At 41.4% G+C, this 18,133-nt stretch overlaps 1 protein-coding gene across 2 annotated transcripts; it reads left to right on the top strand.

The window, feature by feature from the left end:
- The first annotated feature begins 394 nt into the window (after nt 1-394).
- pigq (phosphatidylinositol glycan anchor biosynthesis, class Q) lies at nt 395-15,279 on the top strand. Of its 2 annotated transcripts, none has more exons than XM_070847704.1 (14): nt 395-431; nt 2,205-2,397; nt 2,606-2,792; nt 3,129-3,346; nt 3,623-3,819; nt 4,365-4,496; nt 5,275-5,395; nt 5,884-6,010; nt 6,168-6,321; nt 9,917-10,028; nt 10,126-10,206; nt 11,853-11,967; nt 13,065-13,126; nt 13,468-15,279. In XM_070847704.1, exons 2-14 carry the CDS (start codon nt 2,245-2,247, stop codon nt 13,618-13,620), a joined length of 1,812 nt encoding a protein of 603 aa, XP_070703805.1. In that variant the 5' UTR covers nt 395-431; nt 2,205-2,244; the 3' UTR covers nt 13,621-15,279. The 2 variants fall into 2 exon arrangements, with proteins under 2 accessions (XP_070703805.1, XP_070703804.1); XM_070847703.1 differs by lacking the exon at nt 395-431 and adding an exon at nt 841-885.
- Nucleotides 15,280-18,133: the final 2,854 nt, after the last annotated feature.

Here is an 18,133-nt window from a genome sequence, read left to right as displayed (position 1 = left end):
AATAAACCGAGAACGAGATACAGACTTGGTCTCCAGAGCACGCTGGAAATAGTCTAATAGTAGTATTAACCCATAAAATAATAGATATATATTATATAATATATGTATAATGTATGTTTTACATTTATAATAAGAAATACTAATACACACACGCACACAGACACAATGTCAAGATGTAACCTACTTTAGAAGTAAAGAGTGTGGTTTTTAGGATAAATTCTAATCTCTTCTCAAAAGTCACGTTAGCCTTAAAGTGTGTGATGCTGCTAATCTGTAAAGAATTTTTAGTTATTTTTAGTCTGTAGGAGGTTTTTATCCCGCTCTTTTCTTGCTGTGTCACAGCAGGAGGAGATAAATCTCTTTACAGTTGGGCCAACTCCTCATTCAGCAGCAGCTCTGACAGCAGCAGCACACACACTGGGCATTGACTGGTGAGTAATAAGAAAACAATAATAATAATAATAATAATAATAATAATAATAATAATAATACAGTCACTGCTGTAAAACTACATATGCTAGAAATCCTAAAGGCAAACGTGAATAAATAAATTATGTAGAATCAATAAACATTTGTGTTCAAATAAAAACACTGAAATAATTTTCATGAATGATTTCCATGAAAATCCACAAAGTTAATAACTTTACTGACATTTCTCTATTGTTCATCTATAATAATAATAATATAATAAAATAATAAGAACGTTAAAGGCAAAATAACTAGACGGATAAACACTGCCAGGAACACTAATGAGCGCTTGTGTTTCTCACCGGACCATTTTATCAAGTGGACTGTCAACAACAAAAATGGCGCCGCTCTCTACTTAGCAAAACTCTACTCGGCGTTTCAAATGAAGGGTGAAAGCTTGAGTTGCTTGTAACGAAGGTAAATAATCTGTTTTAACAAGCATATTTAGTGTCCGTGCTGCCGTTACACACTTTAACTTCTCCGCTGAATTATGGTTTTAGCATCACTTTGGATAATTACGGTTGATTTTGAATAATTCTAGTAAAAAAACAGTGGTGAACCTGGAGCATGATTTTGTAAGCCTGAGGACAGAATCAACTCTCTATCATTCTTCACATGAATGTTTGATAAGATAACACAAACCACATTGGTTTTTCGCTGGCTAACCTACTTTCCTACCGTGTTGTCTTGCTAATTGACATCTGTCCTGCCTCGGGCTTCATGTGTTGCCACAACAACACGCTCCCATAGACTCCACACTCAATATTTGAAGGGCATAAAATGAGGCCAACCGTCCATTTGCGATACGTTCCGTTCGCTCACCAGACTCCATACACAAATCTGGGAATTTGATATTTTACCTGCCGTCCCGCTCATCTGTAAATTCTCCCGGCACAGGAATATTGTTTATGAGTGTTAAGGATTCACTGTTCGATTCGGCATTTATCAGGTATTATCTGTTTTATCCAGCATCATTTTTTCTGTACTTTTTTCTACATTGTTAGATTTCACAGCAGCAATGTGTGCGTAGTTTCACGAATACAACAAAACATTGTACAAATGGTTCTAAGACAATATAATTCTTTATGTATTCCGAGGTACGTTAGCCGGACTAACGGCGTGTATCATGAATATGAATGTAAACGAGTTAACAGTAAGATGTAATTCCAAAATACACGATGCCAAACAGTGTCAGGGTCGGAAATAACGGTGGTCCGCGAGGTGCAAACTAAATGTGCAAATGACAGACATGTAACAGGTTAACAGTGTAAATAAATAAATAAATATAAACTAATTCACAGTAAGTTGCAGAATCAAAGCATTCAAGATGCCAAAGGTGACTCAAACGTGTTTTTCTCGTTTGCAGTTATTCCAACATTTACACAGTGAAGTTACTGGTTTGGCTTCTTGTTTTCATGTAAATAATCCCGTTTTTTGTCAGAAATATGGTTCGCAGGTTGTTATGCAGACTTTGCTCTGATGGGTCAACAATTGATTGTAAGTAAGTATAGAGTGTGTGTATAGAGTGTATAGAAAGTATAGAGTGATGAAAGTGCCTCCTGTCTGTTTATGTCTGGTGATAATCTTTATGGTTGGATTCTTTTGATCTATATTATGTGGTCTTTAATGGTTTTGTGGATGATCAGAGAACACTAGAACAGCAGCAGGTAGTCCCCCTTTCTGTCCTGCAGAGGTAGAAGTCACCTGACCTGGTTATTTTTCTCTCTTTGTCTCAGATCATCAGAGCTGCTGGAGGCTAAACACTGAGCTGGAGTCATGGTGCTGAAGATCTTCTTCCCACAGTGCTGTAACCGGGCGGACAGCGGACTGCTGGTCGGCCGCTGGATCCCCGGCCACGACTCTGCCGTGGTGTTGGCGGTCATCCACTACCCGTTTATTCCCGGACAGGTCAAACAGTACATCCAGCAGGTCAGGGTTGAACGTGGCCTCGGTTTGTGCCTCTCATGCATCGTTATGACATTTGAGTCACAAAACCAGGTGTTTTCCAAAAGATTGATACTTGGTGACTTATTTTTTTCCCAAAGAAATTCAAGGCTCATGGCCTTGTTAAAATACAAAGGTAAAGACCTCATTAGTTCTCCTCCCCCCTCACCGTACTCCTGTTTGTATAACCCAGATGCGAGCCCAGAGTGGGGTGGAGCTGTCGGTGCTGGGCTCATGGAGTCTACCCAAAGACGGTCAGGAGGGCATGGAGAGCTTCCTCAGAGACCTCAGCACCATCTTCCCCCAGGAACGCTGGCTCCAGGTCAACCGCGAGTTGGGCAAGACAGGCTTCACCTGCCAGGTCCTCAACCGGGATCAGAGTAAGAGCCTCAGGCTGCTTGTCACTGGGTGTCTACAGTAGTACCGGAGGTTTCTGCTGGGCAAGTGTAGGACTGACAGAAATATCAGTTCTTCAATTCTGGTTTCTCATTTACAGAGACCTTTGCATGTCGGCAAGACACATTTTAATAGGGTACTTTAATAATTTGGGGTGGATTTGGAAACATTAATCAGTCGTTCAAAAGCACATCTCCACATGTTCTTTTATTTGATTTACTCTTACTCAGTTTATTATCTGTAGGACGACACTCTGGTCGCAGTGTTTGATAAAGAAAACTGTCAGGAGTTGATAATAAATTCATGTTTGTTGTGGCCAGATGGGAGAGTAGTTCAGCGAGAGGCTAAGAAGAAGAAGAAAGAGGAGAGTGATGGAGAGGCTGGAGGTGACGAAGAAGAGAAAAAGGAGGAGGAGGAGGAGGAAGAGAAGGTGATCTTTGTCCACTATGAGCAGAGGAAGGTGATGTTGTCGCAGCTTCACCCCGTCGAGAACGGAGCTGTTGACCCTAAAGCTGATCCGCCATCTGAGCTGAGACAGGTCAGAGACAAACAGAGCCGGTGTTCACGGTGTTCACAGACCCTGTGGATGTGATGATGTTCCTGAACAAAAGAACAATAATGCAACATGAAAACATCAATGTGAAATTATTTTATCTCATTTGCAGTAATAATGTCATATTTAAGTGAAGTTCCTTATTTGGCATCTAGTTTTCTGTCAGTGATTAAAAGGTGACATGTGGCCAAAGCATGCAGAGAGTAAAGTAAAGGGTGGATGTCAGCAGGGAGTCATGTGTAACCCTCTCCCCTGGTCCAGATGTTCCAGGCGGTGGCCCACAGCCAGCCTCTGTTCTTCCTGGACAAATACGACGACGGGCCGCTGAAGTCGACACACTGGCAGTCTGAGGGCCGAGAGGCCAGCATCATCGTGGAGCTGCTCAAACAGGCCTCCGTACCGCTCTGCCTGCTCGTCAGCTGGCTGCTCTCCATATGGACCTGGATCTGTGACATCAGGTGAGAAGGGAGGAGACGAGGCTCACAATATTCTGTGATCCTCTTTTTGTCAAACAATTCTCAGGTCCGTCTCTGAATACTGTCTGACTTCCTGTCTGTGGCTCTCAGCCACGACTGATGTCTACTGAAGACATGAACCTTTAAGAACCTCACAGATGTGTAGTTTCATGTTTAGTAAAAGGCTCAGTTATTTCCTAAGACAGCTGCTCACTCTAGTTTTTATCTAGCAAACAGGAGGAAATAGGGACTATATCCAGTGGCGGATTAATCCAGACGTGGGCAGCAGGACGGTGTATGTGAGACTGAGGCAAAATAAACTACAGTGTGTGTTCATGATGACCATGATGAGCACCCAGTGCAACAGTTTGGCTCACTGATGTTTTTATTAACAAGTAATAATCACTGGAGAGTTACTGTACAGAATCCTAAAGATTTTACTCTTTGTCAGGTTGGAAAACTTCTGGATCCAAACACCAGGTGCTGAGTCAGATTTGTGTCTTTACTTGAATCCAGCCGGTGTTTTCAGTACTGTGTTTTATCTGTAGGATCTTCAGTCTGTACCCGCTGCGCTTCCTGTCCAGTAAACTGTCCACCTGTGTGCAGCTCAGCTACAGAACCGAACATATGAGGACGCTCAGTTCGGTGAAACCAGCCGCCGGACACACGCAGTTCATGAGGTGATGGTTTGTAAAAGCTACCTGGAAGCTCCCTGATGTTATGGACATCTCTGTGCGTGTGATTTCCTCTGTTTCTGTGTCCCAGCGTGTCCTGACATGTGGGGTGGTATGTGACAGTTGAATTTTCGCCTGATAGTTGTACGAAAGTAAAGTCCAAGGATTCATCATCTGGCAAGTCAAACACTCAGCAGTGGAAAAGGCTTCTGTAAGACTCAAAGACAACCCAAACAGAAAGGAGGGAGACGCTGAATGCAGAGAAGCCAGAGACTTGAACAAGCTCAATATGAGCACACATGCAGACACTCAGTGGCACAAAGAACACGAAGGCTCGGACTGGCAGCTGCTCCAGATTGCTCCTTTCACGCTCGACGCTCCTCCTCAGCCAGAGGTTCATGCCAGCATGTCTTCTAGTTTGCTATAGAGTGAAATTCAGAGCAGTCAATCAAATTTGATTTTTATATATGTGCAAGTGGAACTTTTGTCCTGATGGTGGAACTGGAGGAAAGTCACCAAAATGATTAGTAATCAACCTCCACAGAAACATGAATATCTGGGGGACAGACAAGCAGACTGGTGGCATCACCATCCTCCAACAGGGGCCACTTGTAGGTCAAGAAGTTTGCTGCAAATATTGAATGTGAGACAGTTGGACATGTAACTATTGTCGTTCTGATCTTTTTAAAAAAATCTATTTACACTTTGTTTCAGTTGGCCTAACCTTTAAGAGCCAGAGATCAGCCAGTGCTGAAAATGACAAACAACCTCTCTCTGTTTGTAGGAAAGCCAACATCATGGTGTCGCTCCTGGTGGATGTTGCTCTTGGGATGTTGCTCATGTCATGGCTCTACAGAGACAACCACATCACCATGCTGGCCAACATGCTGGTGCCTGCAGCTGATGTAAGTGTGTGTGTGTTACAACAGCTGAGATCAGACTACACAGTATTTTAGTCTTTTCTGTTTGAGACACAGACTGATTATGGAGTGGTAAACTTGTTGTTGGTTGTCTGATATTGTACGTACTGTGTCATGGACGCACACTGGTGGCCCAGTGGGTAAAGCGCACATTACAGCATCATGGAAAGGATCCCTACAGAGAGAGACCTGGAAGATCCTTTTGGTTTAACCACAAACAGCACACACACCAGACTACATTCACTAAAACGGTCTCGAAACAGTGAATCATCTCAGCTATTGTGACTTCCTTTTAAAGACGCCATGCAGTTAAAAGGATGCTGTGCTGTGAATCTTGTCACTGCAAGAAGGCTTAGCTTTAGAAATGTAATTTAATTTAATTTTAACTGTAATCAAGTTAAGTAATTATTGACATTGACAAAGTGGACAAACTGGTTTTGTCCTACCATTAAACTGGTGTGATTCTTCCTCAGCACGTGGCTAAAGAGCTGGAGGAGCTGCTGCAGTGGCTGATGGGAGCTCCTGCCGGGCTGAAGATGAACCGGGCCCTGGACCAGGTGCTGGGCCGCTTCTTCCTCTACCACATTCACCTCTGGATCAGTGAGTGGCAGCACAAAACACACAGAACGCACACACAGCTTTATATTGTACTGATATTCTCTATGTTTACATCCGACCACTTTATCATGCCAGTGGCCCCCAAAGGCTTCAAGGGTCATTACACTGGTCAGACCTGCTGTATCATCTTTCCATCCAGGCTACATCCATCTGATGTCTCCCTTCATCGAGGGGATCCTGTGGTACGGAGGCCTGTCAGCCTGCCTCGGCCTGACTTTCGCCCTGTCGCTGCTGTCTGACATGATCGCCCTGCTCACCTTCCACATCTACTGCTTCTACGTCTACGGAGCCAGGTGAGGCCTCAGCGCAGGTTTATGTTCGCTTGTTCACTCCTATGAAGTAAAAAACCAGGGGCTATGTTGAACACTGTAAGTTTTCGGTATTGTCCTTGTAAATGTTGCCTCCCTGAAGACTGAAGCACTAATTGTCCTAAAAGGCCTAACTCATACTCAGAGCTTCATGTGGGTCAATTAAAATCCAGTATTTTGATGAGTAGGCCTGGTGTGTATCTACCTGACAGAATTACAGTCTAGTGTTTTTTATCTGCTTGGGACAATGCAGCTGTCACTGAACTGATTGGTAAGTGCTGCTGACATGCAGATCACAAATGGTGGCAGCAGCACGATGTTTCATTCATCAGTTTGTCTTGATTGGTGAAATGTTTCAAAATTAATACGAGAGGAAATGATCTCATGTAACAAACTGGGTGAAGAAGGCCGCTGAGGGAAGACCTCGCTCTTGTTTAGGTCATATTACAGACCTCCAGAGATGTTCCAGTACTATTTTTCCCTCCCAGTACTATTTCCAATCTTACATTTTGGCCGACGCCGTGCATTGATGAAACCCTGAGTGTGATGTGATTGCTATCATTGTTGTATGTCCTGTCTCAGGTTAGACCCTCTGACCAAATACATACAGAGAATGAATAACTGAAAAAGACCATAAATAAATAACTTTAATAACTTAAATCTATCTATAAACTGCAACTAAAAATGTAAATAACAATCAGTGATGGAGAACATTACCAAAATGAGCATGGCCAAGCTAATGTCCAGTCTAATCTTTGCTTGCCCTGATATATGACATGTGGTAAATTACAGACATTAGTTCTTCTTCTCCGCTCCAAACCAGTAGTTTCCAGCAGCAGCATGGTGCCACAGGCTACTGTTCTGGTGAGGCGAAGAAGGATTTCTGTTGATACCAGCAAGCACTTGAGAGATGATGAAATACTAAATGTGCACCATCAGATGTCAATCAAGCTCAAATCTGGACCTGTCGAACAATCATCCATAATATATTCTACAGTTTGGACAGCTACGAGTTTCACTTCCATTTCTTTTGTGTGTGTGACGATAGTGTTTATCGGTATTACACTCAAAAGCTTGTTGCATTTTTATAAACCGAGGTTCCACACTGTGAACACACTACATCATCAAAAATGCTCAAAATGAGAATGTAGTTTTGAACTGAGACACATTGTGAATTTGTGTTCCATTTGATCCCCTGCAGAGGGCGTGTTTCTCCACCCTTCTTCTTGTTCTGTTGCTCTAATGAGGACATCTGAATCACTGTTCCGTATTGATCCGCACATTTAACCTTTCTGAGTGTCATTGTGGAGGTTGAGAGGAGGAGCGCCGTCACCTCCTAAAACAGTCATCTTCTTGGGTTGTAACGGCAATCAGCCCCATGATTCTGATGTTTTCCTACATATACACAAGGGCATTGTTTCCTCACTGAGGTGTTTGACAAATGGTTGGTATATCTGGAAGAACATTAGGAAGCATTTTCTGGAGATTATGACCACCCATACAGGATTTACTGGCATTTGAGGAGCAGTTGTTGAGATCTTTTGCTCTGTACCTGCATATAAATTACATTAAAAGTGGCTGTGTCATGTTTAGACAAAGCAAAGAACACTACTGTTATTATCCCTTCAATTATAACTGGTATGACAACACATGAATTACCAGAATCTGACATGCAGAGCAGGAAGTTTTGTTCTATGTCACTGTTGCCTAAATGGGTCAGGTCCTTCAGTCTGCCTCAGTTGGTGCAAACTCTGCTCCTCTGCTCGTCTCTTCTGGACAGTTTGCTCAGCATGTTTTTGTTTCCTGCACTTTTCAGGACAACACAATCGTTGACAATAAGAGAGGGTAAAGATTATGAAGCTTTGGCAGCCTGGACCCCTCAGGCGGGATCATCCACACTGTAGGAGCTGGGATGGCGGAGAATTGACACTCCTGTGATTGTAGAAAAGTACGACACTTAAACATGTCACAATGCATATTGAACCTAACGATAGTGTAGTGTAGTGACATCTCTGGATCCCCAGGATGTCAGATCATTGTTTGTAATCCCTCCTTTCTGAAAATGAAAGGTATTTTCACGGTTGGTCACCGTCACTCTATCAGTGCTCAGGCCGCCAGACTGAAATATCTACATGTAAATGATGATCACATGGATTCCCATGAAACGTGCAGATGTTCAGGGTCCTCAGAGGATGAACCAGCCGTAGTTAGACACCCTGACTTTTCTCTTGTTCCCCACAGGATGAACTATATGTAACTTTGAGTTTCCCATCATCTGGTCTAAACGTCACTTTGTACAATAGTTTGGTTTATGGCCACATTCCTGTAAAACTGCCCCAGCTGTGCTTAGTGCTACTGTTAGCACGTTAGCATGTTTCATCATTGTGAGCCGTTACATGGCTTTACATGCCCCAACATGTTATCAATGCTAAATCCTGGATGACAATTAAAGGGCAACTCTGGTGATATGTGGAATCCTTCATGTTCTTACGCCATGGCTCTCAGATACACTTACGTCCTGTGATTCCCATTCAGTTTTATTTTGCAGCCGGAGGACTAATGGCTGCAGATAGCTGCTGAGCCTGCTGCATGGTGTGATGGAAGGCTGAACACTGTGATAATAGTCCTGGATGTTCGAGGAGAGAGAGGACTGACTAAATTATGCATTTGCTCTAAAGATAGCTCGACTCCCTCGCCCATGGTGCATAATGAAATATTACCCACTTTCCTTGTTACATATTTATGCTCCACCAGCTCTTGGAATACGGCCGAGTGTGTGTTTAAATTCACTTTGAGAACCTTTGTCAGAGTAACTTATGAAATCTGTATGCCTGGACCTAAAAATATCTTCTGTTGCGATGACGGTTCACTTTCTACATTGGAGCGGATGAATAAAAGCCATACTTGCTCTCCAGAATGAGCTTTAGAAAGCCTCTCTGTCTGAGTGGGTAAGATGAGACGGTACACGAAGCTCAATTATGTAACTGTAAATGATGTAACTTAAGTCTATTTTACCTCTTACATTGTTTTGTTTCCCGTTTTTGGCTGAATGTTTTTAATTTTCTTTACCTACTTCTTTTTGAAAATGTATTTTCACATTTGTTTATTTTCTTTTAATATGTAATTATCACAACAGGGTGCGAGTATAGGGCTGTAACTAGCAATTATATTCACTGTTGATTAATCTGTTATTTTCCCAATTGATTGAGCAGCAATTTGCTCCAGAAAATGGTCAAAAACATCAACCAGTGTTTCCTAAAGCCCAAGGTGACGTCCTCAGATGTCCTGTTTTGTCCACAACCCAAAAATATTCAGTGTACGGTCACAGAGGAACCAGAAAATATTCACAACTAAACAGTCAATAGTGTTTATAACTCATCATGGGTGTCAGAAAGAGGTGTAGAGGTGATGTCCTGTTATGTTTAAATCTCTGTCTACTGTCTAGATGGAGTTCTTTAATGAGGATTCGTCCTTGATCAGTTCTCTCAGTACTTATTCAACTCTCCTGACCCATTTTCTAACCCTTTACCGAGCTGCTGTTACTTGTTGGGTGTTATCGCTTGTGTCTGTGTCTCCTTAGGTTGTACTGTATGAAGATCTACGGCCTCTCGTCTCTCTGGAGGCTCTTCAGGGGGAAGAAGTGGAACGTCCTGCGGCAGAGGGTGGACTCCTGCTCCTATGACCTGGACCAGGTAAATCTCACACACACACACACACACACACACACACACACACACACCATTGTCATCATCGCAGACATTTACTGTGTTTGTTTTTGTGCTGCTTCAGCTCTTCATTGGAACGCTGCTGTTCACCATCCTGCTGTTCCTGCTGCCCACCACGGCGCTCTACTACCTGGTCTTCACTCTGGTGAGACGAGCCACACTTTGATGAGCACGGCAGCTCAGTTTGACTTCATGTCAGTCACAACAGCTTCCAGTAGTGATTAGTGATGTGCAGCACACAGTCTACACAGTCTACCCCTCCACTGAATGGCTGCCCTCATCTGTAGCTGTAGACAGGATCCTAGAAAAGCTCCTGAACCACAGAACGTCCTCATAGCCTTACACCAAAATAAGTCTCAAACATGTTTCAATTATTCAGATTTTTCATATATTATTTATTGAGTTGGTTGTTTTATTATATTTTCTTAAAGTGATGTTTAAATGGAGAAGTTTTTCAGAGGAAGTCTCCTCTGGATGTCTCCCCGCTAAACTTCCATTTCCTTGGAAATGATCAGGAAACAGTTAATTCTGTTTTAAAGCTGTTTCACACTGACTAGGAGGTAAAGAAATACTTAATGATTTATTTATTTATGTAGTGGCCTAAATATTGTCAAATAAAATACTAGAATCAGCCTAAAAAACGGCTGCAGCCTCACAAGTTTCCACAATAAATACCAAGGCCATTGAAGCGGCTGGTCACAGTTTCCTCTCCATTCCTACTTGGAACACAGACGGGCACAGCTGAGCTGATGGCTCTGTGCTGCTTGTAGACAAAATATATGTGGTTAGCAATGGCATCGTAAACAGTGCAGACTCATAACCACATATCTCCTGTGGCTCGTTGAGGCTGAATCTAAATGGTTTCCCTGGTTGTTAAAACAACTGAGCCAATTAGAGCCTTCTCCTGACTTCGATGTGCTCATGAGCTTTTAAGTTGCAATGTGCAAAACAACATGGACGCAACAAGGTTGTGTTTTATTGGTTTTATAAGGACACGCTGATCACTGTTTCAAGTATTTAAAGTTAAATTTATTTCTTTACCTGGCTTGTTATCAGGATTAATGCTGATAAATAACTTTTCTAACTAATCTGGGTCACTCTAAGTGAACAGCATCTCACAGTTACTACAAGTGAGCAAAAAATTGATGTGCAAAACATGAAACGTTCTTACTATCAGTCAAACATATTCTTTTGTCTGACATGGTTCTGTGTGTGAGACGCCAAAGTCGTCAGCAAGTCATATGTCAAAATTTTCACAGACTTTCCTTTGATGATGATGATGATTTTTCCAGGGAACTCATTTTTCTGATTATTCCGAACTTTTGATTCTTCTGATTTTTTTCCTACACCACATGAAGGCTCCACTCCTGTGTCAGAAAAATGATGAATGTTATTGGCGAAGCTGTACTGGCTGGTGAAACTGACATTTCTGTGGTCAACATGACAAAAGTTAACTGTTCCTCAGCTGTGCCATAGATTTTGAGTTGGTGGAAAATTACGCTGATGGTGGACGACAGTTAGTATTTCTGAAAAGCCAGTTAAACCTGAACAACCACCTTTTCAAATCTGCACAGGGTGAGCTCGATGTTTATCACCAGGTTCTGGGTGAAGTATCCCTTTAAATAAATCATGAAATGTCCAAATAACAGTTTATTGGATAAGAAACCTTCTTGTTTCATTCACAACATCATCTTAAAATTCCATTGTAACTGAAAAACGAGCTTAATATGTGCTATTATCTCCAGTAGGGTGCGTCTGCTTTTAACCCTTGTGTTTCCCTGTGTTGTGCAGCTGCGGCTGGTCGTGGTGCTGTTCCAGGGCGTCCTCCACCTCAGTGTGGACTTCATTAACTCCTTCCCTCTGTTTGCTGTGGGTCTGCGCATCTGTCGCTCCTACAGACTGGCAGGTACATAACCTTCATCATCTCTCCACTTTATTAGTGTGCCGTTGCTCAACAGTCGATAAGTTCAAAGTTAAAGGATGATTCTGGAATTTTAAACCTGAACCCTATTTTATATTTTGGATTTGAAATAACCTGTACATAGAAAAATCTTTGGAAATGGTCCAGTAGATCACCTCCACAGCCAGCTGTGACCAGGCTGTGACCAGGCTAAGATGTAATCCATCAGGGCAACTGCACCTGATCACAGTAGGTCCACTAAAAGAGCTTGTTTGATCCACTGACAGGCTCAGAGTGTTATTCTAAGTGTGTGACAGCATCATGGAAAGGATCCCTACAGAGAGAGACCTGGAAGATCCTTCTGGTTTAACCACAAACAGCCGTTATATCGCTCGTCATTTTACCTCACAGAACACAGGGGTTGCTTTTAAAACACAAAAGTCAGACACCAACACAAACAAACTAACTGATCAAGACAGCAGTAGACCAGCAACTCCCATGTAAAATTACTCTTTTTGTCAATGGAGTCTGGTGTTTGTGGTTAAACCAAAAGGATCTTCCAGGTCTCTCTCTGTAGGGATCCTTTCCATGATGCCGTCAGGCACTTAGAATAACACTCTGAGCCTGTCAGTGGATCAAACAAGCTCTTTTAGTGGATGTACAAAGGGCCCGAAGGATTACTTTACAGCCTTTGCAGCCGTTCGTTCTATGCTGCCGGCTGAGGAGATCTACTGGACCAGTTCCAAATGTTTTTGTACCTACCAGTCATTTAGGGCTCAGTTTTGAAAGTACGAGAGTTAAAGTGCAATGCTGGAGGTTAATCAAAGTTTAATAAGTGTCCTTTTTTTAAACAGAATGATAATAGAACAGAACAACTGTATGATATTAAAACATAAAACTGCTTGCTAACTGGTTCGATTTTAGACCAACTTTGCTGCTTAAATATAGCTTATTTGGGAGGAAACTTTAAGATGTGCACACCGCCTGAGCTCATATTAAAGGAATGTTTAAGGATAGATAGATAGATTAAATGTCTTGTAGAGTCTTGAAATAAAAGTTAAGCATATGGGTGGTGAACGGATGGATAACTTTTCTCCTTCCAGAGGGTGTAAAGTTCAGGGTGCTGTGTGAGGAGCCTGGGACGGCCCTCCACCTGCTTATGGAGGTAAGACGTCACATTTTGTTTCTCTTTAAAGATCTTAAATGGAGTCACAGTGTCTTTATGTCTTAAGATATGTCTGGAGGAGAAGCTGGTCAGTTAAAGTTTGTCGGATGATGCTTTTATTCTGAAGGATTTGGGCCAAAAGTCTGTTTAATTCCTGCCACATTTTTCTCTGTGTCTGTTCTGAGGCTCTGCATAATGGAGGATTCTTCCACTGTAGTTGTGTTATTTTTTCAGGCCTCCTGAAGTAAAAGATTGAACTCTGTTTCAAGCACACCATGCAAAAAACTTACGCGTTTTATTTGTGTCCCTTTTTTGGTATTTGCTCATGTTGTCTTCCTCAGATTAACCCTCTGAAGTGCAGCACTGTGGTTCAGATGTACCGAACCCCGACTTACAGCTGTTATCCCAAAGACTCGTGGGCCGCCCTGGTCAAGAAGCTGTTTGTTGGGGAGCTGATTTACCCCTGGAGACACAAAACCACCAAGACTGACTGAGAGACATCAGAAATGAGTGAGAGAGAGGAAGAAAAGGAGAGACGAGGGAACACAGGAAAGGGAAGCGACTGAATAAATAATGAGGTGGAAACAGACAGATGGGGGGAGAGAGGGGAAATGGGAAAACAAGGATGAATCCGGTACCTTTTTGAGTTACGCTGCTTTCATGTTAAATGAATGAACAGTCACTACACTTTTTATCTGATCAGCTTGAAGAAGAACAAAAGTGAGTCAGTCAGTGTTTTGGAGCACAATGAACATCAGCCACAAACCTAAAAACCAGCAAGTAGTCATGTCCTGGTGTAGTTAGAGGAACTGTGACTGTAAAGTGACGCTCTGTAAAGTACATTTGAATCATCTTCTTAAGGAAAAGGCCTTTCTTTGACTGGTCAGGTGTTTTCTTTTGTTGTTCAGGTGCAAATTAAAGGGGAACTCTGGTATTTTTAAACCTGGGCACTAGTTTTTCGTGGGACTGCTTTCTCAATGAGGGCTGGTAACAATATGAGCTCTAGAATGTATTGATACCAGTTTAACAATACCTGAGTTCTCCTTTAAAGCTGGACAAAACAACTTTGGCTGAGGAGCAGCCATCAGGATCACAGGTTGTAATAATAAAAACAAAAAAAAAAGAGTCATCAAGTCAGCAGACTGACTCCGTATTCAGTGAGACCATTCAATTTGAAAAATCTTAACTCAAGCTCTACTCCATACCTAATTTTAAAGGTCCCATGTTCTGCTCATTTTCTAGCTCATCATTGTATTTTCAGGTCCAACTAGAGCAGGTTTGCATGGTTCACTGTGCAGACAACACATTATTTCTCCTACAGACGTAGCAGCTGTCTGAACGCTCCATTTTAGAAAAACAGAACAGCTTTCACGCTTCGCTCTCACCTTCAACGTCTTCATGTTACCGGGCAGGAGGAGGTCACATGATGGATCCCCTTATGACATCATAAAGGGAGCCGAATCTAAATGGTGTGTTTTCACACACATTTAGTGAAAGATGAAGAGATGAAGAAAAAGAGAGAGGACTGTGAATGTTTCACACATTCATGTTGAGAAGAAATTAGAAAGTGCAGTCTGTATAATATGGGACCTTTAAGGCCTGCGTCTACTGACAAGTGGCAGAATTCCACTTCAAAATCAGGTATTTATGCATTAACTGCACTGACCATGTAGATAGTTGTTATCTCTTAGATTTTATATGATTAAATTATTAGCAAGAGAGCGTTTTTCACATTTTTTTTAAATCATTGAGTTTTAGTCCAAATGAAATGATTAGTATTTTATTTTAGGAGTATTTGTTGTCATATTTCCTGCATAACCTCGAGGTGTTTGACTGATTCTGCCTGGGGTCTGTTTGTAATGTTGTTTAATTCACGTGCCTATTCAAGTCATTTTGATTAATTAAATGTTGTCTTTGAATTCTTTGTAACTGCTAACCTGAACCAAGAAACAATCGTACAGTTTGATTTTAACAAGGCAGGAGGCAAGATGATCTAAATGTCAGACTGTTCTTTAATGTGAGTTGATGCTGTTTTATTTAACCTAAATCTTTAGCTTCCTTAGCACCATTTTGTCATTTCTAGCTGCTAAATTTGCAATCTTGTTTTTGTTAACCTTTTATTTCATCCCCCATTAATCAGTTCTAAATGTTTCATGGCCATTTAATAAAATTAATTCATACTCAATATACTGGTGTCTCTTCTTTTCAGATGATCACATCTTATCTGTTCCTAAACAGCTAATAAAATAAATAGTCAGACATGATTTAGTCTAATCTGTAAAGTAAAAAAAAAACCCAGAGCTGCTCCATTAATATTATTTCCAAACAGAATTTGGGAGATTTAGATTTAATAGGATTGATTTAACCATAAACTGCGATCAATGTCACCCTTGGTGCTGCTGCAGTGAGCACGTATCAGTTTTCTACTGTAATCCTACTGTAAAGACCAAATCTGTCTTTTATGCTCACAAATACAAACACATCTGTACGTCAGAGGAGTGAGACCTCAGTGGATTTCACACGAACAGATGAAAGCTGCAAAACTATGATGGCATGACAATGTTAAAGGCATCTTGTATACATTTTTATTTATGACAGTAGGTCTAAAATAACATAAGAATGACCACAGTTTCTCAACTTAAAAATATGTTGTGATTTCTGAACACCTTTTATTTATCAGTAAATATGTATTCAACGGGACAACTATTGCATGGCTTTTCTTTGTACGTCTGCTTTCTGTGTGAGTATGTGTGCATACAAAGACTTCATGGTACGCATAATTATTCATCTTTAAGGCTTCACTGGACTTGTTCTCACAGTAGAGAGCATTTAAGAGTGAAACACGACCCGGTAATAACCAGCTGGAGGCTATTCAGAATAAAAGCACCTGGCTAAAAAGATAAAATGAACTGTATTTATACAGCCCACCCCGCTGCACCAGGTTTACTCAAAATGTTGTGCATACATTTAGTTTCTCCAGTCCTTAAAAGTAGAACCTCTAAAAACATTGTGATGTTTTGTGTTTCAGCAGAATCATCTTGTGGCTGTGGAACGTCTGCTTCTCTCACTGGATAAGCTGTTAATTGCTTACTTAATAAGTTTAACATTAATTTATTGAATAATAGCACACAGTATAATTATCAAAGTAGGAAGTGAAGTGGATCTCACATGTTGATGACACATGTTCTATCACTGATGGGTAATAACTGAGCTCAAACAGGGGCCGAGGGATTTTGTAGAAATGCAGATATATTCCACAACATAAATGTGCTTCACTCATCATATCACCGTTAATGATCTCATTCAAGCTGTTGCTGCCAACACAAGCCTGTGTGCTTCATTCATTATGTGTGTGTGTGTAGGTGTTAGTCCTCAGGAGATTGTTCTGGCAGAGCTGATGGGAGGTGAGTCATGATGTTACACAAACAGATTTGACACAGATAGCATCAAACGCACATCTTCTGTTCAACACATTTCATAATATTACTCCTGTTTCATTCATGTTCAAACTAGTGCGCACTGAGAAAAAGCCAATAAAATGTGTTGTCTTCTCCTTCAGATATGGCACTAATCCCTTTTATGTGTTTTAGCAGAGAAAATCACAGTCTAACATTTTATTTAATTCTATTTGAAACATTTGTCCAGTTTTATGTGCATTTTATTCATATTTAATTATTATTTATATCCTCAGTGAAGGTGATCAATATAAAGTTTTATATGCTGGTAAATGTGTGTTATGCTTTTGTTGTGTCTTCCTGTCTCCTTTGGCTTTATTGTTTTGTGATGTGGGAAGTTTAAATTGCATATATTGTACATTTTAAGAAACAGCTCAAAGGATATTCTTATGGTCTTCCTTTTAATTAATTTTACTTATTTGTTTTATGGTTTAATTGCTCTTATTCATTCATTATTTATTTTGCCTCTTCCATTTTAATGTGTGCTATTGAATTTATTTATTTTACTTGTAAAGCCCTTTGAGCTGCTGTATAAAGTGTAATCTAGAAGAAAGAGAAATCTAAATAATATCCTCTAAATTAAAAAAAAATAAATATGTCTGGCCAAAACAGAGCCTGGATTTTAAAGGAACAGGAAATACTGTTTGGTGAGTTAGATGGAAGGATAATTAATAATTTCCATCTCTTTTAGATCAGTTTAGTCTATTCAATGTGTATAAAATGCCCCCAAATTGTGTCTTTGATTTAGCTGAAGGTCCTGTAAGAGAGTCAGAGACAAAAGACGCTTCAGAGCTTTAATTTAATCACGTTTACCTCCATGAACCGATGTCTTTTCCATTGTTCTGCTCGTATTCAGCGTGCAGTGAATCATCTTTGTTGTCCTCCACACTCCCCGCACCATCTGCGTGTTGTTGACAGCTAACTGTGATGGACGTGTGGCCGAGCCAATGAACGCCGTCGTCCGTGTCGCCGTGGAGCCAGCGTCCAATCGCTGGCCGAGGGGGCGGGGCCTGGAGGGGAGGGCGGGAACAGAGCGCGGACGGCAGCGAGCGGCCGACAGATCTGTCAGCGGCGGCTCCGGTGAGAGGTGCTGCGTACCCGAGGAGCCACGGCGGTGATTATGATTGAATATAATGGAGAGAAATGGGAAAATCACGGAGTGAGATCACTGAGTACACCTACAGAGACCTAGACTGGACTTAAAGATGCCACAGCCCTGTGATTGCACCGCAGATGTCAGTGTTTTGTGGATATAAACGCAGTGAAGTTACGGGAATCTTTGTCATCCCGGACTAAAGAAAGACAAGGGGGCCTGAAATTACACGGACGTCGCTGGAAGTTGAGCTACGAGCTGCGCTAGCTGAAATAGCATTTAGCTTGCTGTGAAATACTAACAGTGTTTTTTTATGCGGTGGCCAGTAGGGTTATAAAGAGAAAAGCAAGCTTTTATTTGTCTGCGTGTCGCGTAGCACAACACACAGCCGGTGACAGAGTCTTTAAATAACTGTCGGGTGTAATGACTGCTTTGGTTACGTTAGCACCAGTATAAGCT

Source organism: Pempheris klunzingeri, chromosome 17 (assembly GCF_042242105.1).
Source record: "Pempheris klunzingeri isolate RE-2024b chromosome 17, fPemKlu1.hap1, whole genome shotgun sequence".
NCBI classification, from domain to species: domain Eukaryota; kingdom Metazoa; phylum Chordata; class Actinopteri; order Acropomatiformes; family Pempheridae; genus Pempheris; species Pempheris klunzingeri.
This window is presented reverse-complemented; position numbering and strand designations above follow the sequence as displayed.

Excerpts from the sequence above, each read along its gene's own strand:
- pigq (XM_070847704.1), top strand. The coding sequence starts at position 2,245 with ATGGTGCTGAAGATCTTCTTCCCACAGTGCTGTAACCGGGCGGACAGC. Across the intron at positions 3,347-3,622 it reads CGCCATCTGAGCTGAGACAG|ATGTTCCAGGCGGTGGCCCA; the intron begins GTCAGAGACAAA and ends CCCCTGGTCCAG. Across the intron at positions 10,029-10,125 it reads GCTCCTATGACCTGGACCAG|CTCTTCATTGGAACGCTGCT; the intron begins GTAAATCTCACA and ends GTGCTGCTTCAG.